A 24,709-nucleotide genomic window follows, 5' to 3' on the forward strand; every position below is an offset into this window, starting at 1 on the left:
ATAGAACATTTGATTGCCAATATTGTAAAGTATGTGCCACACATTTTATTCCGATGAGATGAGAGAAAGAATGTTTCAATGGAAGGAATCAGGTCTATTATCTGTTGTAACAGCGTAGATTTGTTTGATATCGATATTATAGTTTTCTAAAAGTTGCAAAAACATATTTTTAATATGTATTCCTGTATGTTTGTCTATTAATTCTATCATTCCCAATGTTTATATATTAATTTAACCGAACCGCAAAAAATAACGGTTGGTTCGGCTTCCTGGTGAAGAGTATATCCGAATATGTATATTTATAGGTATCAGTATCACACACATGTATATTTATAGGATTCCCGGAAGAATGCGCTGAATAGTGGTGCAGTTTCGAGAAATCCTGATTTTCGAAGGCGATTAAGAAAAACTTACGCAATAGAATTCCACAAAAAAAGCATTAACACCATCGGATAACATACAAATACCTCTTGTGGAATTCCATTGTGTTAGTTCTTCTTGAGCATCTTTGAAAGTTTGGATGTCTCGGGAGTGGGGCTCTCTTGAGTTTATTTATCCAGCCTGACATATAATATTGTAACATTTATAGATATTTAAATAGATTTGTGTTACTTAAATGTGATTGAATCTTTATGGATATATAAAGATTCGATCAAAGAAATTATATTTTGATATAAATAAAAAAAATATATACAATTTAAGCAGCTTTATTAACCTTTTTATTACACTTCAAACACTGTACGCAACAATACACCCTTTTCGGAAAAAGTAAGAACACAGATTCTATTCTGACAAGAAATGGGAATTTACATAATTTACGAAATCGGAGAACGGTTTTTGACTCATAAGCCGTTCTCCGACTTCCATTTAACAGTAACATATTATGGTACTATAGTATTTTATTATAATTATATTATTATACTGAAAAAATCATTATTATTTTCAATTTTATTAGTGGGCGGTGTCATTGCAATTTAATCAAACACGTATAGTCATTAACATAAGTAATGATTGTTATATGTATTTAAATAAAGTGAGAATGGGGGTTGGAGGGGCTTCGTAAGTGGAATAGCCTAGGGTCTCTTTTTATCTAAATCCAGCCTTGTATGTAATATATGATGTTTTTACAATTTAAATTTAAATTCAAAAAAATGTATTTTCTATTTGTATTTGTTTATTTAACTTCAGATTTGACAAATCTAAAATATGACAAATTTTGTTTAATTTTTTATGCTTAGGAAAAGCTGCCTGAAGTTCATTTAAATGATATTTGAATAAAATTTTGATAAAAGCCTAACAAGAAATGCGTTTATAGCTAAGATTGGAAGACTTGCCATCAGAACACTATGAGCCAAATGAATAGAAATCATTTATTTTGTTAAAAATTTAACTTTCAGTAAATGGGATTGTATATGTATATTTGTTGTTAGCTTCAATGCAATTACAAACAATGAAAGTATATAATAATTTTCTATATTAGTAAAATATCAAACAGGCTAAAAATAATACAACATATGAGTAATATTGTTAACATATTGATAGACTGTTGGAATTCATATCGTTGCATCAGCAGAATTTGAACTTGTTGCAACGTCGTTATTTTGCATGATGGCTTCAATTTCTGCAATATCGAATTCATCATCGACCGATAGTTTAGGAGAATCACGAGTGTTTGTACGTTTATTTAAAAACGGCCTATGTAAAACCTTGTAAAGCTTTGTCGCTTTCCGAACGCCAAAACCGGGACACTGAGCCAATTTGTTTTCCGAGGCACTTATTATATTCCCCAAAGTGCCAAATGTCGATAATAGAGTCATAGCATCAGTTTTATTTACAGGTTTGATCGACGACAGAGCATTAACAATCTGTAATATAAAAAAATAGTTTTGAGTTACTTACAAATATGCCAGAAAAATTTAAAACGTTTATGATTATATTGACCTTTTGATGAGGATCATTTTCAATCTTTTCCATGATTTGATCCGGTGGTTTATTTTCATATATTTTGTATGTTTCTATAATTTTACCAGCCTCTTCATAATTCCATGATAACATCAACGTTAAATCAGCCAGAAGACACATTCTAGTTAATTTTTTTAATATTAAATGTGGCTCACTTACATCCACCTAAAAATATATTATACATAAGCTTTTGAATAAAGCAAATACATATGTATGTGAGTTTTATTCCACAGCAAATTATTCACCTGAACTAATAAAACTCGCAATTCATACGCTTTACCCAAAACCTTTAATCGGTCTTGAATATAATCTGGATTCATATTATGATATTTGAGAGATAGAAAAAGAGCACAAGTGGTCGGTCCCATAACATAATCTGGAATAATGTCTTCAAATTCCCACGGCACACTAGTGATACCTTTTAAAAGAGGATTCCCTTTCTGAAAAATAATTAGTACAAATAAGAAAGAAGACACATCATCAAATATATGTATATATATATAAATTATTTTACCTGTTTCGGATTGACGAGTACACAATGTGGTTTTGAAATTATTTTTGGTTTAGTGATATTGGCTGGAACTAAAATGAAAACGTATATTAAACAAAAAAATTAGCATTAAAATAGAATACTATACACTGATGTAGACCATCGGTTTCCACTCGGGGTAATTTTGAGGCTGATGGTTCCGAATCTTCCACTTGTTTCTGTATAGATTCTGGTTGTGTCTGAGGCTGTGAATGTGTCTGTGATGTCTGTGACGTCTGATAATCATTGAGACATTCCTCGGCTGCCAATAGCAGTAGTTCATCATCGTCCTCATCCATGTATGAAATGACAACAATTATTTAAAAGTTTGACAGTTCGTGCATCTGTCACCGGTTGATCTTAGCACAATATTTCATGACCATGTTTGATTTACATCCATCCCCAAAATAACACGAAAATAATAATTATAAAATTATCCGTATTCATGAAACCGTATCAACTGTATGTGTCTATTGGTAATAAAATACAATTTTGGATCAAAGTGCTGTTTATTTATTTGAATATATGTATGTAAATAAAATATACTGATCTTGAAAGAGCACCTATATTTTAAATGGTCCGGTGATTATTTCGCAAAAAGCGATTTCGCGCACATCACTTAAATATCGATACTGGCACTCAAAAACTCCATCAATCAAAAGCTTCTCTGGCGAAATATTCTATTATACTAATGATAACTCGAGTGCCAGATATTCCGTATTCCCGATTTTTGCGGCAATGATTGTCGTGCGCAATTTGTGCAATAATCCGTTTACCATTCTAAATACAATCTATATATGTATATATTTAATTATATAAAAATAAAATATCAAAGGACAAATAAAATATTATAACTATGTATGTAATAAAATAAAAATAAGCAATATATCATCGATTTTGTATATATTATCGGTAAACGGACTACTAGTCATATGTGAACTAGTCACAGGACAACCAGTCACTCTAGATCGGTCACACGTGATCACCCGTCACACTAAAACTGGTCACGAGAAAACTGGTCACACCCTAAAACTGGTCACGAGAAAACTGGGCACACCCTAAAATCGGTCACGAGAATACTAGTTGACCGATTTTGGGGTGTGACCAGTTTTCTCGTGACCAGTTTTAGGGTGTGACCAGTTAAGTGTGACGGGTGATCACGTGTGACCGATCTAGAGCGATCGGTTGTCCTGTGACCGGTTCACATTTGACTAGTAATCACCGAACCATATTATCGGAGTAATAGCTTCTTATAAAAATTTAAAACAAATAAACATAGTACACGAGTCAGCTGTTGACTAGTGTAAAAATAAATTATATTCGATTTATAAATTATATTATTAATTATATTCGATTTATAAATTATATTATTAATTATATTCGATTTATAAATTATATTATTAATTATATTCGATTTATAAATTATATTATTAATTATATTCGATTTATAAATTATATTATTAATTATATTCGATTTATAAATTATATTTATAATTTATATTCGATTTATTAAAGAATGGAAGGCAATTTTAACCAAATTTACACAACAGAAATATTTCGTAATATTTACAATAGATGTAAATCAATATTTTACTACAATTACTATCGGGGTTGTCACCATATACATAGACCAAGTGAAAGTTCACTACCGTATATTTTTGAAACTAGGTATTACTTTCAGGGTCAAATTTGAGTATACTGATATTTACAATCGATAAATTAGATTGCACCGTAGAATTACATATGTGTTTTCAGAATAAGTCCTTCAAACCAACTCTATATTTCCATTAGTTTTCATACAAAGTGTAATCTAAACACATAACCATATATCTATCGGTTCGGTCATAATTTTTCAGTTTGAACTCTCATTGCTTTGAACTCTCAAGCGAAGAGATTTTAAAGGATACGCAAAATAATCAAAAACATATCTGGCATGATTTTTACTGCTTCTGCATGGAAAAATGTAATTGAAATTGACTATTTTACACGACTAAATATTTCTTATTCATTCAACATTTTAAAATTAACCATATTATGAATTAAATATGCTTATTATGAATTAATTATGTAACTACACTGAGCAATAAAAAATCAGTTTATTTTACCGGAGCGAAGACTAATCAATTTTCAATAAGTTTGACCCACTAAATTCGAATATGACAATGATTTTTGCCGCTTTAAAACTCATTTATATTTTTGTACTATAAATCATATATTTTTGACTTTAAAAATACGCTAGATATAAGCATTTTAAAACAAAAAAAATATCACAATCAATAGAAAAACATTTGAATATGGATTCCAATACTCACTTTTGGCAGAGCAATCCTAAATTTTGAGTTAAAGATTGCGAAAGTCAAAAATTCAGTAAAAAATGAGACGACTTCCTTTTGATTAGGTTATTCATATTGAATATTCAATATTGTCGTATAAAGCTTACATATGTAATTCATATACTTACTATTATATAATAGGTACATAATACCTCCCACCCGGGGCCGACGAGAGGGGGGGAAGCTAGGGTAATGTTCCATGGCCCGGACTACTTGAGGGGCGCCGTATCGGGACGTTCGACTAACTGGTATTGATATTTTGTATTATTCTACATAAAAACACATATGTACATATATTTATTTAATACTAAATGTGTCCATGTGAAATCGTACCCATTATATCATACTTTATTATTCAATTATTTAAAAAAAATAGCAACCCACATATAGGTATTTTTCTAATAGTTCTGATAGATTTTTCGCATATTAAAAATATATATTTATAAGATCATATTTTTTAATTTGTCATGGGAGTATTGGGATCCCAATCGAATATTCGAATTATTCGTCTGATTTTACAGCCATTCGTTATTCGAATATTTCATCTATTCGAATATATATTTTTTTATAAACAAAATCAACATGAAAAGAGTGATGACAAAGAAGCCGACTATTATGAAGAAAATGAAATATATAATGGGGATAATTGTGATAAAAATGAAGATAATGAAGAAGATGAAATGTCTACATGTGAAGAAACGGTTTTTTATTCATTAAATACGGAAATTTTTGAAGAAAATCACTTTTCGATCGCTACGAAATTTTAGAAAACATCAGAAAAATAATACGAATATTTAAGAAGTCACCGGCGAAATATAAATTTTTACAAGAAATCATAATGAAAAAAGAAAATAAAAAATTGAAATTATTATTGGCTTTAAAAACGAGGTGGAATTCAATGGCAACTATGATAAGACGATTCATTCAAAATTATGCTTGGTTCATATGTATGTAATTACCTTTTTTTAAATTTTCGAATATATTCGAATAGCTCTCGATTTACTATTCGATATTCGAATAGTTTACATGGGACCCGAAATTATTTTTCCAGGGCCCGGTATTCCTCTCGGCGGTCCTGCTCTCACGTATAAAATGAATTATTTTTGTCAATATTTGGTGGTACGCCAAAATCAAGTCTCTGAAATGGTACACACATAGAAGTTTCGCAAACATCGCTTTAATAAATTGAGAAGTTTTATATTTGAACCATCAAAGTCGGAGAATAAAAACAGCTGGAGCGACCTATTGATTGATTCAAATATTCCAAACAGAATTTGTACAAGCTGAAGAAGCACACGTTTCAGAAACAGAGAGAGACAGAAGATTTGTGTACAACGCTACCAATGACAACAAAACAAAGTGGTGGAAGCAGCTCGACCAGCTCCAACGGCCACGCTTCAAACCAGCTCTGGCACACAACCGGCACGGTCGTCGCGTCCACAAAGACCGGTACTCGTGTTCCATTTATTTACAAACACAATTCGTAGACCACAGAACAAAACAGACATAGTGTATTCTACTAAAAATCGAAATCAGTGTTGGGCCGGGTGTGGGAGTGTGTCCGAGTAACGAACGAACTGAAAAGCATGACAGTATTATCGAAAAAGAAAACGGTAGTGAAAACCGGTGCGTGACACTTGTTGACCGGTCGCCGTTGACCGTTCTCCTTGTGATAAATGTGGAATGATAACAGGAACTGTGCAAATTCCTGCGGGTTCTTCTTGAACATTTTTGCGAATTTTTAACGCGTGTGTTGTGTCCGTGTTGCTCTTTCGGATTTAGAAAGTTTTTTTTTTATCTAAAACACTTTCGCGTTGCGGAATTTTTAGTCGAGTGCTTTTTACGTATTAATTTTATAGCGATTGTGATTAGTGCCCGTTCGAAAGGTTCGAAAGTGAACTTGTGGATTGAAAATTTCGGTTTTTTATGGATTACGATTGATTTAGGTAAGATATTTTTGTACTTTTTAATGTTTACTTGTTGGATTCTGATAAGAATTTCTCATGATTTCTGTTATAAAATTTAATTTCAATGCTTCTTGTTTACTTTGAAAGCTCTCTTCTTTTTTTAAATTAAGAATAACACGTACATGAAAATAATAAACAAATGAAGATTGTTTGATTGCCTTTATGCCGTTTTAACCGTAAAAAATTAAACATACAATTTCTAATATCATAATTAAAGTTGCTCTTTTTGGGAACATCTTTGATGTTTGTGTTATAAATCATTTTCATAAATAAAGCATTATTATTTATATTTTGTTAGCTTTACTAAAGTAAAAATGAATTTTTAATTTAAAACTTCAATTTTTTACATAATAAAAACAAAAGACAAGTTTTAAAAAAAAATTTCATGTGAGGAAGCTCAGTCGTACAACATAAATTCATGCTAATTTTTTACGAATGCTAATTTTTGTATTACTAATTATACATTTGAAACATACTAATATATCACTGCAAAGGCAGATAAATCTACTTTAATTTTGTTTTTATGTCAATACTGCAAAATAATTATTTTAAAAGATACAAGCCTTCAAACATAAGTTACTATCGTAATTGCCACATTGCATATGAACATTAATTTATATATGCAGATAGTTTGCAAATGAAACTCATTAATTATGTTTTCGTTTAAATGTGAAATGTATATACATATATGTATATTGATTTTTTATACTAAAAATAAAATGGTTTTTAGTATTAAATTGGGAAGGTTGAAATTATTATAAAAACTATGCCAAAAATTGCTTTGGCAAAATAATGTTCATTCTTCTCAATTAGGTATATCAAGTTTGATTATAATAATAGATTTGTTTAGAATTTGAATTCAAGCATTTCTATACGATGAATGAAATGCATAATGAATATTTTAATGTTAATTTAGCACCAATAACTTGGCTTATAGCGCTAAAACCAATATGCTAATTATAACACAGATAATTACCGGTTTCTAATAAACGGATCTTCTTTTTTCGATCACAAACACGGTTTATCGACTTCTAATTCTTCTATTGTTCGTGAGCTTTTATCGTGCTATTCGAATTTTATAAGCTTTCTCGTCGTTGAGCATTTGTTAATGTCGTCACCATAAAAAGATTAGACTTCCATTAAGGTTTCCTTCTTTTATTTTTGGCCCCTCTGTTACACCTGGGTAAGAGGGCACGTGTCGTAACCGCTTTCTAAGACGACCGCTTCTCTTCTACGATAAGGCATTTTTTCGTTGAAAGCTTAAGTCGCTCTTAAGTCGCATTCAAATAGGTCGACTAATGGAAATAGCAGCCTGCCAGACAGCTCCCCAATAAATCTAGGAAATCTCCTTCTTACGCAAGGGTATTTTTGGAATGTTTTACTATTCAATACGATTCGGATAAGAGGCCGTGGGGTTTCAGTGTTACAATTGATGTCCAAGATTGTACAACTGAGTTATTCCAATATATGTCTCTTCTATCGATGACTTTTACGGTTTATCTTAATCGCATGACTTTTTTTTTTTGTGTATGTGACCTTTCAAAAACGAGAAATTTTCGTTCGTTGTCCGTATGTATCCATTTTGGCGTTGTTACTTCCACCTTCTGCCCAACATTTTTTCTTTTTGTTTTTATTTTGTTACAAATGGTGAAGGTTGACGTCACCTTCAACCGTTACTTGTATGTTAAATCTGCTCGACAATGATGTAAAGGCACATGTTAAATGTTTGCGCAAATATTATAGGCTCAATTTGGGATTTGGCTCTTGAGATCTCTATCCTAGCATTCGAGTGTGGTATTGAAAATATGTATAAATTACAAATCGTTTAGGAATTTGAAGTGATCTTGACTAATTATGTTTTGTGCGTCGATGCAAACAATATTTCAATGAAAGCAACTGTCAAAGTTAAAGGCCGTAAGCTTGAACAAAAAATAGCTACATAGTTGAAGCGTTCTTTTTAATCCATGATTTGTATTCAAATTCCATTTTGAATGAATCGCTTTGAAACAATCACCGAAGATTATTTTGATAGGCGACAACCTTCACTCTGCTATTCTATTGAGGTTCTAATGATGTGAAATTTAATACGCTTTGTATATAAGATGAATGAATATGTATTTGTATATGTTATAGATCTTTGCTATTTTTCATTAAATTTGCCTATGTGCATTCTACTGTGAAATTATCCACGATGTACTGAATTTTATCCTTGATCCGATTCAAGAAGCACTTAACTTCTTCTGACAATCTTTTGTAAAGATCTTTGACATTTTAAACATATCTAAAAACATTTTCACACATACTTACGAACTCGTGTATAGAATGCGACTGAGATAAAGGTCGTAAATATATAGAAGTAAGACAGGAGTCAATGATAACAACCACCCAAAAAATTGGGAAAAGATTGTGTCAATTAGAGCCAAAACAAACTTATCTAATAATAGGTATGTATATGGGGCTTTTTTTCTTCAAGAGTTTTCTTCATTCGTTGCTATTTTCCATTGCAAAAGTCGTATCATAACTTAACCTTTGCTCCAAATTACCTATTTTTAGCTCGAGCACAGTTTGTAACTTACGAACAATGTTTCTTTTATGTGCAAACAAAAACACACACATACACATGATGATTGAAAATGGTTCACTGAAATGTGAAAGTGTACAAAACTAGCTCTGTATTCCCACGAGATTGGCGCTAATGAATGGAAGCCAGTCGAGACGTGGCGTTGTTACAAAAGAAACGGCATCTTTGAAATTATCCCATTACTTCGACCAGATAACAACTATCGTTGTTTTTTTTTTCATTGTGTTCATCTCAATTTTGCCCCTCGACGATTTTCTTCATTTACTCCTATTGTCGCGGAGGCTGTTACACCGTTCGATTTTATAGGTTTCCACATACATATAATATGTACGTACATATACACAGCATCGTGTTGATTGAATTTGGCAATCGAAGTTATGGAGTTCGCGATATGTAGCATGTGGGAGCGAATCGGTTGTGTGATACCGTTTTCGTCCGATCTTTTTGTATAGTAATAATAATGGTCGAATGTGTGTATGTTGCTCAACGTCGATATTGTGATTTTGTATAACCCACATCATCGGATTGCGGTGCAGAATCAAATATGATCGAAATTTTACGAGCTGCCCACAGAATGAAAGTCGATGATGAAGCATGGAAGTAATGATCTGCCTGGAACGCGCGTTCACTTTTATCTCCTACGCGAAAATGTCTTTAAAATTGTTGATACATAAGAGTGTGGTATGGAATTTTATTTTGTTTACGACTTTGGGGTTTTCTGTGCTGTAAGAAGATACGATAAGAATTACAGTTAGTGTAATCTAATCACTGAATGAACTTGTGTCTAAGTTGGATTTATGTGCATCTTTCTAGATACATACTTACATACATTAAAGACTGCTTTTCTTTTGTATTTTTGATAAAAAATTTTAGCTTTCATTGACATAGTAGTTTTTATCGTCTTTTCTATTATGATTTATATTATCTTTGGTTTAAATACAATGAAATAGTTTTTAATTTATTTCAAGACAGGTATTATTAGCTCTTCAGAATACTGACTCAAGAAAATAAATCTTGAAAATTCATGATTTTTTTTATAAAATTGAGTATTTTTAATTGTATATGTATGTATGTAAAATATATGTTCATACATATGTATAATATATTCAAGTATGAAAATATTGTAATTAGTATAAACTATGTTTACTGGAATTGCTCTTTGAAAGGCTTTATATTTATTCGATTTATTTTTTATAACATTTATTCATATATTACATTTATTTGGCGAAAGTGGCAATGGTCAGTCTGATAAAGATATGGAAGAACCGCTCTATCTGTCTGGTGCGATCTCTGGTGTTCCTCATTGCATTGTATGTAGTCGAGACATGGACCCTGGAAAAAAAGGGATAGGGACATGCTATGTATAATAGATGCATTTGAAATGTGGTGTTGGAGAAGGATGCTGCGCATTCCGTGGACCGCAAGACGGACGAAAATCTCCAACCTCAAAGACTTGGCAGTTTCAATTTCACAACATGTAAGAAATGGGTTCCTCCCTACTTTGGCCATACTGTCAGGAAGAATGCGGAGAGTCTGGAGAGGCTGGTAGTCACCGCTAGAGGGAAGGCGAGTGAGAGGACAGTCTCCCAAGAGATTGTCAGACCAAATCAAATAATTTACGGGATCTTCCTTTGACGATGCCTTCAACTTGGTACAGAACCGAAAGGAGTGGAAGAGGATTGTCCATCAAATTCCAGACGACAAAAATGACTTCGACACTCAGCATTGAGCAAACGAGGAAGAAGAAAATATATTTAGTTATTTACAATTTTTTATATTGTGGCATTACAGAATAGCTTAAAGTCTTCACTGTGGTTAAAAAAAAACAACAACAACAAAGAAAACAATAAGTATGAAAAAATAAATACAACATTAGTTTATGATCTCAAATTTAACAATCCCTCAACCAGACCGAGATATTTTAGATTAAACAAATCCAAGTCCAAATCCAAATCGCAAATTTGGTTGAGGAGCTTGATACTCCTTTGCAACAGGCGGCAAAGCCATCAAATTGGTACGTGCCGTAGGGGAAGACAACAAACTGCGGCATCTAATGTATGTACATATGTACCTGAATTGGCTGGGAACATTGATGCTCAATTCATTATTTATTTTAAAATTCATCTGTCACATTCTAGACACGAAAAACGAATTGAATTAATTATACGCGTTCATTTTAGCTTTAGCTTTCCCATATCGTTCCTTGACAGGTTTCGCAAATTGTTGAACGTGTAGGTACCTACTCACTGTATCGAATTTGTTGTTTATACATTCAATACGCATCGGTCATCTTGAGATCATTGTTTATTCAAAGGATGATATCTTTGTACGTATGTACGTATATACATATATATATATATTTTTATTTTGAGAACGCAGCACGTTGTTTGTATGCTTAAAAAGGTAATTTTCAAAATTCTCAAGAACCCTTGAGCAGTACACTACGCAAGTACTCGAAGCGCAGACAATGTCATTCGAATAGCAAGTGTTTATATGAAGAAATCGTTTTTGTGTACTCGAGACAAATCTTTGACTGTTATTTTTTTAATCCGCTTAAATTGTAACGAATTTTGAAGAGTTCTAGTCACGTTCGGTAAACTGACCGGTTTCGTTATTTATTTATTTTCGTGAGATGTTCCAATGTGGTTCACGCTGATAAGGACCTTATTTATGCGTTGTATTGTCTGTGGAAAAGTATACCAGATCGAGTTTGATTTTGCATTGTTTAAAATGGAGTATCGTTCGAAATCAATGGGCAATTTTACAAATCACTCGCACTTTTATTGCACTAATTACGAGCCGGTAAATGCAGTATGTATGTAAGTTAATACGGCATTCTGCCAATATCGAAATGTGTTTGCACTGTGATGAAACAAGCCTTGAAATCGTTCACTGTGAAACACAACAGATAATGACAGCCGTTCGTTCGACGAATGTACATACATATGTGTGTAGTATTTGTGAAATTGTTTGAAAATACATCGCATTCGATTTATGCAACCACCTGCGAAGCAATTAATCATTTTTTTCGGTCGAAAAAATCATTTTCTTGCGTTTGTGGCATTCAATACGGTTACGTTGTGCGATGTGTAATTACGAAATGGAGAATTATTACTGTCGGTACAATAACAAATAGTCTCTGTAGAATTGAGATTTTGTAAATGTGTGTGTATGTTGAATGTTTTTGGATAGGTTCATAGTAAAAATTGTGCTCTGTTTGTTTTTGATAAATATGTGCATAAGTATGGGTCTCTTTTTTTTTGAATTTGTTCTGCGTTGTCGTAAATTGCGAAATTATTTTGATTGTAGTGTATTTTCAATTGAAAGTTTATGAAATCGCTAAAAATCTAACTTCAACTACACTACCTACATATATACATATGTATATGTGTGCGTACTATAGACTATTTTGTTTATTTTTTCGTTCGTTTTATTTAAGTCGTGATTGGGTTTGGTTGTCTGGCGACTGATTCCTAGACAGCCACGAATTACCAAAATTTACGACTCCAATTTTGACTGTTCAGCATTGATTTGTACTTGCTATATAAAGTACTTGCTTTGGAGCGTTGATAGATAATATAGCAGTTGATTGCGAGTCGTATTTTTTTCGAAAACTAATTGGAATTTTCCATAAAAATTTGAATATTTGTTCCATTTAAAATTTTCATTATTCCATATCAATTTTCATAGCATCAGTGTAGAGTATAATAATGGACATTCAAGTGTATAGTATAATAGTGGACCTTCATATAAAATGTTTATGTTAAAATTTGATTAATAATCCAAACCAAGTAAAGTAAAAAAAATAAGATACATGTACATATACATATGTCAGTATATGAGCCGTTATATTTGAAAGTGGCGGAAGTCTAATTTTCAGTTCCAATAATACTATTTCTGTTTGACTTAATTCAAAAATGACTTAAATCACTTATTTTAATTCAATATGTCTAGCATCTCTAGAAATCATAATAAACGTACATATTACAGGCCACCAGTATTTTTACAAACCTCCTTTACGTTTTTAAATTTTGTTAAACGCAAAGCATTATATTTAATGTTTTGCGAAATATTGGACTTACATATGCCACTTTCAAATATAACGGCTCATATATGTATGTACATATGTATGTATAATAATAATGTGACATGTTTTTCCAGTCTTTATAAACGTGGTAAAATGAAAAACTAACGAAAAAAACTCATAATATCACGGGCTAAAAAAAATATATGCATGTGTATTTAACTTTAAAATTTGCTAGATAATTAATTATTAATTAAGTATTTTGAAGTAATAAATCACAATCGATTTAAAAAAAATCCGATTATTGATTCCAATACTCACTTTGAGCACAGTAATACTATTATAGATTTTGAATAAGATCGCAAAAGCAAATAAACTGTAAAAGCTGCGCATTTACTAAAACGCTCATATCTCATAAACGAGAGTAAACCAACAAAAAAAGCATCAAAGGTCAATCTTACATACATACATAATATTGTTTAGTCTCCGCTCTAGTAACTCAAAAATGTGATTTTTTTATTGCTCAGTTTATCCGAAGCTTTTTTTATGAATAAAACGTTTAAAATAATAGCGTCACTGCAAGTTTTCCAAGTTTTTCTCGTACACTCTTGCTCGGAAGTACTACATATTTTGTAAGACTTGCTTTATTTTTCGAAAGCCCACTCGGTCGTTTGTGCGTGCCTCGACTTAAGATCTTTGCGGTTAGACTCCATTTTCTAGATTGCGTTGGCATTTATGGTGACCGTAAAACCCTCTACGTATCTACTGTTTCCTCGTACTTTGTCTATTTCTTAGGTGCACTCGTGACCCGAAAGGTTGACCACCGCTGTCGACCGCGTAACACGACTGGTCACGATCTATTCTAGACATGGTATATCTACACACACTCCTATAGAGTGTAACCATAAACGATTGACGCCTATTCCGATTGTAAAATTGACAGCATTCGAGTGTTTCGGACCACGATCGACAATCAATTAAAACGAGACTGGCATGAGGAAATTTTCATTATGTAAAACTCACTCACTGTTGTTGTTGTATTCTGAATCTTCATATATCAAACGCACGTGTCCTTCTCGTTCGGAGATTTGTATTCCCGACAACAATAGAGTGAGCTGGTACATTAGACATGTATAATATTACGTACTTCTCGGTGTCGGTTAGAGCAATCTGGTCACAATGGGTAGGCCGTGGGCACGCTCTGCACTACCGTCTTTTCGGCTCTATTGTGCAACTAATGACACGTGTATTTTATTTGTAAAATGGTTAAAAAAAGCCCCGACAACAGCAAAACAATGACAGAAACCGCGTGGGCCAATGTGATAAAATATATCGTCGCTGTTTGAGGATAATCGATCGTCGGCGGCCCGTCACTGTGTTAAATTTTCCGCAAGAGTTCGCGAATGTGAAAAAACCGGTCATCGGTGATGCTGTCTGCTGAAATTTCGTAGATTGCTCTCTCGCTCTTTCTCGTATAGCCTATTGCTACGGTCGTGGCTTTCATTCTTGGTAGTGGTAATCGAATCACACTAGAAAACGGGGAAAAAACAACGGAGAAGAACCAAAAAACTGATCCCATCTCCGCATATTGTGTTTCTGTGCGCCTTCCCTTCCCCGTGTGTTCTGGTTTGGGCGCAGATTAATATTACGATTTCAGAGTGAAATGGGAAAATTCCACCAAATGAACACATTTCATTATCATACCTTCAATTTGATCTATCTAATCGAAATATTTCAGTGAAAATTTGAGTTAGAATGTCCATCAGACTTCTACTCTGCTCTGTAATTGAATAAGCTACATTATAACCGGGATTAGCACACACGCAATTGTTATGCTCTATGCTAAGGTCTTTGTTCTGATTCGATATACTTTTGATGAAATTGTATAGTAAGAATAGTTCAAGGATTCAATACAACAGCTAGAAATCACTTGCCTGGGGTCTTGTTTTGTAGAAAGGTGTTGATTCTTTCGATTTTGTATACAAAAAATCATATTATTTTATGGATTTATATTATCTAATATATAATTTTGAAAGAGACTTTGTATTATATATAAGTATGTAAGAAAATATGTTGGTTGGGAACTGTTGGGAAAGTTTCTATGACGACGATACGATTTTTTTTCGATTCAAATATATTTAATAAAAAAACAAATGAATATTTACTATTAGATTCGCCATGTTTAAGCTGTTTATATTCCAAATACTAAGCGAAGCCGGGTAAAACAACTAGTATAATATAAAGAATTCATCTATTTAAAATAGAAACGTACAGCATTACAATATTTTTTCAAAACATTTTCACCAAAAAAGTATATGTATATTGCATGTATAAAAAGTATATATAAAAATATACTGTAAAAAAATATATATTTATATATGTATTTATCCGTTATATATTAACCCCGACAATATGTGCCACTACAGGCTGTCCAAGGCGACACCTACATATGATCAAACTTTTATACATAAATACCAAATACCATCATTACACATAATGATTATACACAAACAGTGGCGGACTGGCCATACAAGCGAACATGCCCGATGGCATGTGGGCCCCACTGTCTGTTAGAAAATATGGGCCCTCAGTAAAATTAAATAACTTTTTATCTATTTCACGTGTGTAAAAATTTATAGGATATTGCACTTTGGGACCTAAAGTTTGGGTATTTCAACAAAACAAATATCTTACGATATACAAAAACAACTAATACCTGCTTTAACAGCCCAAAGATTGGTTAACTTTTTGTATTAGGCTCGAAATGTAAGTTTCAACATTTCAACGTGGGCCCTTTTGCCGGGCCCATTTCCAACGTCAATATTATGTATATACCAATACCTATGTTACAACTACCTACTGAAATAAAAATGGTAATAAACAAATTTCCGTGAATAATATAAACTGAATTGCTTAAAACAATTTTGATAGGACGATTCATCATCAACCAGCTATTTAAATTTACTTCATACTTTCAAAATAACATTTGATTATACTTCGACGATATAGTAAGATTTAAATATACAATTGTAAACAGTTTCCGAATATAAAATCTAATCCTAATCTAGACACATCCATGTATATAGAAATATAGGATAGGGGCCCCCTTCCCAAAATCCAGATTTTCGCATGATCACAAAACTTTATCTATTGTTATTACGTACATATGTATGTATGTATGTACATAGATAAAGTGAAAAGACAGTCGGTAGAAATTAAGTTAATTGATAGTTTTTTAGTGACTCAGTTTGATGGTCGATTTTTGTTGACCATGTGAAGATTTTTAGAAAAAAATTTTCGCCTGCGGCGCTTTTTTCGATTTTTACATAATATTTTTTTATAATTAATTTTTCAAATATAAGCTTATTTTTTTCATATTTTATAACTCAATAAGGTGTATTCAAAGAATATTTTCCATTTTTATTCCGATATAAAAAGATTTTTTGAAAAAAAATTCAATTTGACCAATCTTTGCCAGCCCAAGAAAAAGCTGAAATGACGTCCCTGATTCTTTTATGATGCATTCTATTTACCTAGGACAAGGGTTACAACGAAATATACAATGTAATTTATGGATCTATTTTGCTTTTGCCATTTTTCTTTTACCTAAATTTGTTTATTCCCATTTTTGAAAAAAAAAATTTTTTCCCTTGATTTTTAGCGTGATGGAAAGAAGAAAATTTTGTTATATGGGGGGGGGGGGGCAAATTTTTTTAACCCTGGGGGGCCCCCTTTGACTCCTGGCATGCACTGATTTCAGTCCCAGTCCGCCACTGTACACAAATATGAGTTGAAAACAGCCGCTATATCAGCTTTATCATATGTAGATGTTCCTCTTCTCAATTTGGGAACGCTGCTTTTTGGTGAAATCCAAAAATATAGCGCTGAAAAATCCATCGTATATCTAAATATGCCAATATTGAATCGCAATAAATTGTTGACTGCAAGTAAAATTGATGAAAAATGTATGACTTTTGAAGATATATATATATATATATATATATATATATATATATATATATATATATATATATATATATATATATATATATATATATATATATATATATATATATGTATGACTTCTTCGAACAGTGGCCCATTCAGCTCACATTCTACACCAGGCTTTCTATGTTGAGATTATTGATGGCGTATTAACAATTGCGATACACTAAACATTGTATTCAATCTGTTAAATAAACCTTTCACTATCATTTTTTTTTAATCCGATACTATTGAATTGTTTATAATAAAGTCAATCGAGAGCCATAACTTCAGTATGGTGCTATATATGATATGTATTGGCGGATATTTATGACTCGTGAGCAATTTTGGCGTCCGACAGACGCCGAACTCCTCCAGAGTACAACGATCGCTGGCTATGTATTTCCTCTGCAGATCTGAACCACATTTTTGGTGTTGTTGTGTTTGCACATATGTATATTGGGAACTTTGACCTGTACTTAACCCCGTTGAAATTTTATCTGCATGGTTGGTAGGATTCGTCACGAGCTGAAACTGTATACGTGATGTTTGGTATATACGATGACTGATGAACGTATGTATATGTATGTATATTGTGACTAATATATTGATGCTAATTTAGCATTATTAGCTCATTTATGATTAGTGTATACACATAAACAAATCATTATTTGAACGTGAACGAACTATGTATGTATATTAGTATACGAGTTTAGCCGCCGCCCTCTTTACAATACAATACCCATTTCTACAAACATTTACTATGTAATTGAAAAGGCAATTTTAGTTATTGGTTAATGGATTTAAATTAGATTCAACTTTAAATGCCAAAACAACGGTTCATGTTTTTGCTAATAACATTGAGAGCCTCTGGCATTTTCCCGTGTTCGCCGCAACAACAAAGATCATGCAGCACGCGCCAAGCCTCAGGCTACGAGTTTGGTAAGCCGACTTCTTGTATGTTGCTCGCACATCTGGTTGGTTGTCTTTTTGCGTTGGTTTCGATTCGAAATTAGACCGTTCCTCGTCTGCCAGCGAGATGTTGCGTGAAAGCACTTTCTTCTTGCATAAATCATCGAGTCGTTTACGACGGTGCATACGAATTTGACGCTTCGGTGCGCATTCTTCGGATTTTGGATATGAATGCATGGTTCGTTTTTTTTTTCCACACTTTCGGCTTATGTTGTAGGAGTCGTCTAGTGGTCCATGACGCCAAGGTTTTATCTGTATCGTAGTCCCATTATCATCCCATGTATGTATCGCGTTTCAATTTCGACTGACATTGAACACATTGCCAGGTCTGCCTATTGGTCGGCGAACTTTTTAAAATTCTTGAACTATATATTTGGACTCGACTGCGTGGATGTGGTTTGGTTTATTTTATTTTTTGCTTGTACTGTACAATTAAATTTTACTATCAAATGTTGTATGCGTTTTTATAATATTATATCAAACATTTTTATTTATTTATTTTATACATATGTATGTGCATATATACTAGGAAGACCTTACAGGTAAACCCCAATGCGCCTCCCTGGCCAGTTATTAACATCGATAAACAATTTTACAGAGCATCATACAGGCATCTATGAATAAATTTGACAATTTTTTTTGCATTTTATAAATTAGCAAATTTGAGATGCTGAAAATTCGAGTTTTGCGAGAAACAGGACACGGTTGCCAATTTGTTGGAACCGTTTCAATCAGACCAGATAAGTTGGCAAACTGATAGGAAACGATCGACCTGTAGTCACATATCCTAGGTCTGGCCAGCAGCACCCGGACAAATATTGAACCCAGCACTGATATATGCTGCTGGTTATAATATACATATATGTAGGTACTTTATAATTAAGTATGTACATAGAAAAAGCATTGTTCACATTGAAATTATAATTGAACGGTATTGCTTCAAATATTGCTATTTGATTGTGTTTTAATTACTGTTTGTAGATAATTTTCTCCTTCACATATGTAGATATATGTATGTATATGATATAAGTTTTTTTTTGTATTCAAAATTTATATATTAATTGCAATAGTACAAATGTAAGTAAATAGCTGTTTAGCGCGTCGTTTTAATAGTGTTTTATAGGAAAATGAATATTTCATTTCAAGAATAATTTAAGATAAAAGGTTTTATAAACATTATTTAACAGGAAGTGACAGTTAACTTGCGTATCGCATTATATTGTTGCATTGTTTTTGCTCATAAGATTTTATCATAATAAATGCAGATAGCAATCATGGCATTATATAATGTTCGTTAATTAAATTAGAGCTAGAAAATTTAGTTTTAAGCTGATAAAAAATAATGATAGGGCTCAATTTAAGCTCGTATATGAATTGGTTAATTTTGATTTGATTTGTATCGTATGTGGATTAATAAAACAAAACATTTTAAGAATGCGACGCGCGTAAGAAACTAATGTATAAATCGTTCTCGATGTATAATTTATATTTTCCCCTATAAATAGTCCCAAAATTAATTTCGAATTGACATTTACGATAAGTTAAACAGCCATTGAGTCACATCCGCAATTACGGAAATCTCGAAAAGAAAATCGAGTCAGTTTTTCACGAGACGCAATCGACAGTCACGGACTTTTTTAATGTTTACCTTAGAACCGGTCGTGTTCCGATACAAATTAAATTATTTTTATTTATTATGTAGTTCGACATTTGTTGCCGTACATCGAGTTTATACCGCCAAAAAAGCGTTTAAAAATAACGAGATTATCATTCGACGTCGAATCACACAGTGTGCACGTACAACCGGAAATTCGTTTTACGAGCGCGCACGTCACTTTATAATTGACAGTGTCCTATGTGGAGCATTTTTTTTTTTTTGGAAATCTTACATTATCAGAAGTATTTGGTTTACGATTATTATTGGTAAAGATCTCGATTGGAGAGCATACAAATTTGAGCAAATAACTATGTAACTGTTCGCGCTACCGGAAGACTCCCATCAAAAACGCGTTATTACTGCATGTCCCTGGATCGGTTTTTGTTTTGAATCATGGGAAAAGTCGACACTCGTTCGTGTGCCACTAGAACTTGACCAACATCTCCATTATATCTAGTCGTTTACCGTGACAAATGCTCGTCTGAAACTGTACTTCCAGCCGAGCTTCCATATGGTCTGTTAGTCTGTCTTATTTCACTTTGACAATGACAAAACTAGGCACAGACAAGCCCGAAACTGTTAACTTGACCCTTGGATTGAACAGGTAGATTCTGGCATGAATTTTCATTAATATTGTAATTCGATTGTATTGTTAGTCACTGACTTAAAATTCACTAGGAAGTAGTAAAAATTTTAATGGAATGAGAGTCATGAGTAATACACGCGCAAGGCTAGATGAGTCTTAATGAAAAAGTTATACATCTTCAAAATTTAGTACATAAAATAGTTATTATCTGTAGCTTAAAATGATATAATTATAATTTATTTATTAAATAATTTAACAACAATTATTTAGATTTTATAATTGCCCGTTTTTCTGCCACACACAAAAATGCTACTAAATATGTACATGTGTTTGTATTTGAGGATCAATTTTCTGATAACGATTACATTCAATTAAAAATCAAAATTAAGGATATAATTGAAGAGAGAATGATATAAGTATATTCTAATTAATCAATGAATTAAAAATCAAATCAATCTTTGTCATTTTTGACAGTATTTCATACCGAGACGTTTTATTGTACGCTTTCATATGCAAATTTAATAGAAAACGTTTACCTACCGAGCGTACGAACAAAAAAGATTGACATTAAATTTGCATATCAAAAATATATTTATAGTATTGTTAGATCTTATCAGTGCCGTTTGATTAATATAATTGATGCTTCAACTTTGTTTTTGTGTGTCTACTAAAAGCCATAGATCAGATTTAACGAGCTCGATTCGCAACACTTAGAACAATTCAAACAGTGTCACAGATGATTTTTTTCGTATTTTGACCTCCATCACGGCCGTGTCATCGACATCGATTGTTATTGTCTTCGATTTGTGCGATCATCGCGTTCAATTTTTTGGTGGAATGAACACCGGAACCACCTGACCTGAACCGGCGATTTAATCATTGTCTGAACGTCTTCTTCTGTTGGCGTAGGTTTGCCGCATCCGTTCTGGTCTGTCGGCCAACATCTTACGTCCTTGACTCTGAACCAGAAAGTACATATCTGATCGCGTCTTCTATAGACCCAACCACTTGAGTTTCGCTAAGTAAATATACGAAGTTCTTATGTGTGTTTTTGAGAGCGTCTCAAGTGGATGCAGTCTGTCGGCCTATCTTAAGAATCGATTAGTTTGAAAGTCTCTCAGTTTCGGTATGCTTAAAATTCGCGTGTAAAAAATAGAGTGTCCTACAAATTCAGTGACTGTGTGATTAATTGCACTTTTTAATTTTAGAAGATGCGCTCAAAATTAAGAAGCATTTGAATAAATAATAATTACATCGAGAAACAATTAAAGCATCGCTTTTGAAAAGCAGAACTCAACAATGTAGAAACTCAAAAGTATGTTCCAATTCGGTTAAGCATTATCTTTCCAGTGAGTTTAATTGAATAATATGTGTTTAGGTTTCTAATTCACAATTTTTTAATTCTACACTTTTAAAAGTGAATTTTAACTATCGGTGATGACGTATGTATAACTTGGGCATTGAACGTCATAATGCTGCATAAGGTCTAGTGCACTTAAAGAAGTATGGAACGCCGTATGCTTGGCATAACGAGGAGACATATAAACGGAATACGTGGGTTAGAACTATGACAAAAGTGGTTGATGTAAAAGTGAGAGTAGAGAAATTGAAATGGCAAAGGAAAGGGCCACGTAGCTAGAAAAAACAGACGATAGATGGACGAAAGAAGTGCACGAATGGTACCCGAGTGAATGTAAAAGGGTGCAAGGAATGTCACATAGTAGATGGGTAGACGGAATTAGAAAAATGTATGGAATGAGATGCATGAGAGTTGGTCAAAACAGATACAAATGGAAGCGTGTTGTGTTGGAGAGGCAGTGGATGGTGAATGGTCGTGAATGATGATGATGGTAATATACCTACAAATGTGTACAATCAGACGTTCTAACGTACATTTTTTTAGATTTAAATTTATTTAAGCTGAAAGTCAATGTGTCTAGATTTTTCCTCCTTCGTCAATTCCTTTTATGAATTATATTTAGGATGACCATACGTCCTGTTTTGGACGGGTCATTCCTGTTTTTTATGTGCTTTGCGTTCGTCACGTCGTTTTGTAAAATTGTTTGACTTGTTTTTCCAAATCAATTATTATTTTCCAAAAAGCAAATATTATTGTTTATGTACATTACACATACAATAAACTTATACAATTTAAAGTAACATTTAAATATTTTATTGCATGATTCATTTTACATGTTTCTGAAAAATAATTGCTTTGTGCTATTATTTTCATTATAATTATTTTTGAATAACCGTAAATTACAATATTATATTGTATTTAATTTTTATCCTGTTTTATTTTCTTCTTTTAAAGAATTGTACGTTCTAGTAAAAATTACATTACTTAACACAGGAAGAAATGAAAATTTACAGTTGCACATAATATTTCCAATTAAAAGAAACCGAGAATATATTTTTGAAAAATTTGTAGTTATTTTATTTGCTAATTTTACACTTTCAGAAAAAAATCCGCCTGCGATGCTTAAGCATCAAATAACATACTACGTATTGTTTTTTTTTTATCTTGTTTATATTTTCCTTGTGCATAAGAATTGTACATTCTTAAAAAAATATATAATTCATTCCCAATCTTAATGGTTATTTAAGGGAAAAATTATAAAATTTTTGGACGTGCAGCACATTTTTTTTTATATAGAGGAGTGGGCAATTGTTATACGGAGCGTCGTGTATTGAGTACTGGGAAATATGGTCACCCTAATTATATGTATTTCATCCTAATTTTCATCACACGAACTTCTTTGTGTTTTTTTTTGTTTTTGTGTAATGGTCACAATTTGAGCTTCAAACATTCATAAAGTTGCAAAAATGGTCCGTGTAATCGTGATTACGAATGGTTTTTTTTTCCACGTTTTTTAATATCCTTATTTAGATTATTCTGTCGGAAAATTCTCACGCTATCAATTGTATCCGTAGGATAAAAATAATAATCGAATCCGAAGAAGGACAGCTCGATCGTGCCACTCGAATGTACATAAATATCGTTCTTCACAACAGGCTTTGTTTGGTTTCTTATTGATTTTAACGAGGTGTAAACTGGAGCCTCCATTGTTTTACCCCTTCCGTAATTGTCGAGCACGAAAAATTCATCCGAAAGCAATGAGAACCTTCATTATTTCACCTACTGACATAGTTGGTGTTTAGATTTTTAGTCAGTTAGGTGGGCGGTTATAGTCGCGTTTTGTGTGTTATATGGGTTTGTGAGAAAAATATCATGGTTAGAATCATATTATACGTATTTTTCTATCGAATTTCGGGTTTCATTGTATGCACAAATCGCTCACGGAGAGGTCACAAACAATTGTGAAATACAATATAGACGTAGTAATACTCAATAGGTATGGCCTTTGGCGCGTTTATATACAAAGTATTTATATGCGATATAAATCTTACGGGTGTACGTTTCAAATCCGGCTAAAAAAATACGTACATGTGTCTAGAAGTGCGAACGTCATCAATCAAATGTAACTTTAACGCTAACGAAGTGCTGATGCATTAAGAATTTGTTCTCAGAAGATGTTTCAAGATGTTATTTCTCTAGTCAAATGTAGAAAAAAAAATATAGGCGATTGAATTTTATCTTGCGATGATCTCACCGTGTCTCTAGTTCAAGACGAGATAACAAAGATAGTGTGTGGTGGGCTACATAGCACGTAACTCCTTCTACTTTACGCATGGGAATATAATTTTTACCGGTTGTAAAACTATGGTTTACCACGTTTATGTGTGGCTTGACATTTTCTTCATAAAGTTCTTCTCAAACCCGCTACATGTCGTTTTATTGCTTTATCTGTAGGAATATGGAACTGTAGTGCTATTAAATATTATGTCTGGTTTGTATTGAAATTGCACCATAAAGATGCTTTCTATCTCAGTAAATATATTGTATATATGTATGTACATATGTACATACAAAAACATATGTGGAATTAAATATAGATATATACACATTATTTGAACCCAGAATTCGAAATTTTTCTATTTGTTACGTATAATAGAATATGTATTGAGTTTTTATATAATGTTAAATATAGTATTAGAATAATATATTCGGCAGTTTTTATTTAAATTTTCACTTCATGCATGTGATTATTTT

The 24,709-nt window shown here is 32.4% G+C and overlaps 2 protein-coding genes across 3 annotated transcripts in view; one reads left to right on the top strand and one right to left on the bottom strand.

Moving 5' to 3' along the window:
- Window positions 1-692: 692 nt before the first annotated feature.
- Ercc1 (DNA excision repair protein Ercc1) lies at window positions 693-2,861 on the bottom strand. The gene is made up of 5 exons (XM_077432392.1): window positions 2,613-2,861; window positions 2,477-2,544; window positions 2,208-2,402; window positions 1,942-2,127; window positions 693-1,865 (listed from the first exon to the last, which is right to left on the bottom strand). The coding sequence occupies exons 1-5, from the start codon at window positions 2,788-2,790 to the stop codon at window positions 1,554-1,556; spliced, it is 939 nt and encodes a 312-aa protein (XP_077288518.1). The 5' UTR covers window positions 2,791-2,861; the 3' UTR covers window positions 693-1,553.
- Window positions 2,862-6,185: 3,324 nt separating this feature from the next.
- Window positions 6,186-24,709, top strand: part of ec (ubiquitin specific peptidase echinus) — a 107,211-nt gene continuing 88,687 nt past the window's right edge. The window contains exon 1 of one of the 2 annotated variants that reach the window (XM_077433814.1): window positions 6,186-6,273. The gene's annotated coding sequence lies outside the window, so the exon portion shown is untranslated. Of the gene's footprint in view, window positions 6,771-24,709 lie in introns of both variants that reach the window. The other variant, XM_077433813.1, reaches the window with a different exon arrangement.

Source organism: Arctopsyche grandis, chromosome 6 (genome assembly GCF_051622035.1).
Source record: "Arctopsyche grandis isolate Sample6627 chromosome 6, ASM5162203v2, whole genome shotgun sequence".
NCBI lineage: Eukaryota > Metazoa > Arthropoda > Insecta > Trichoptera > Hydropsychidae > Arctopsyche > Arctopsyche grandis.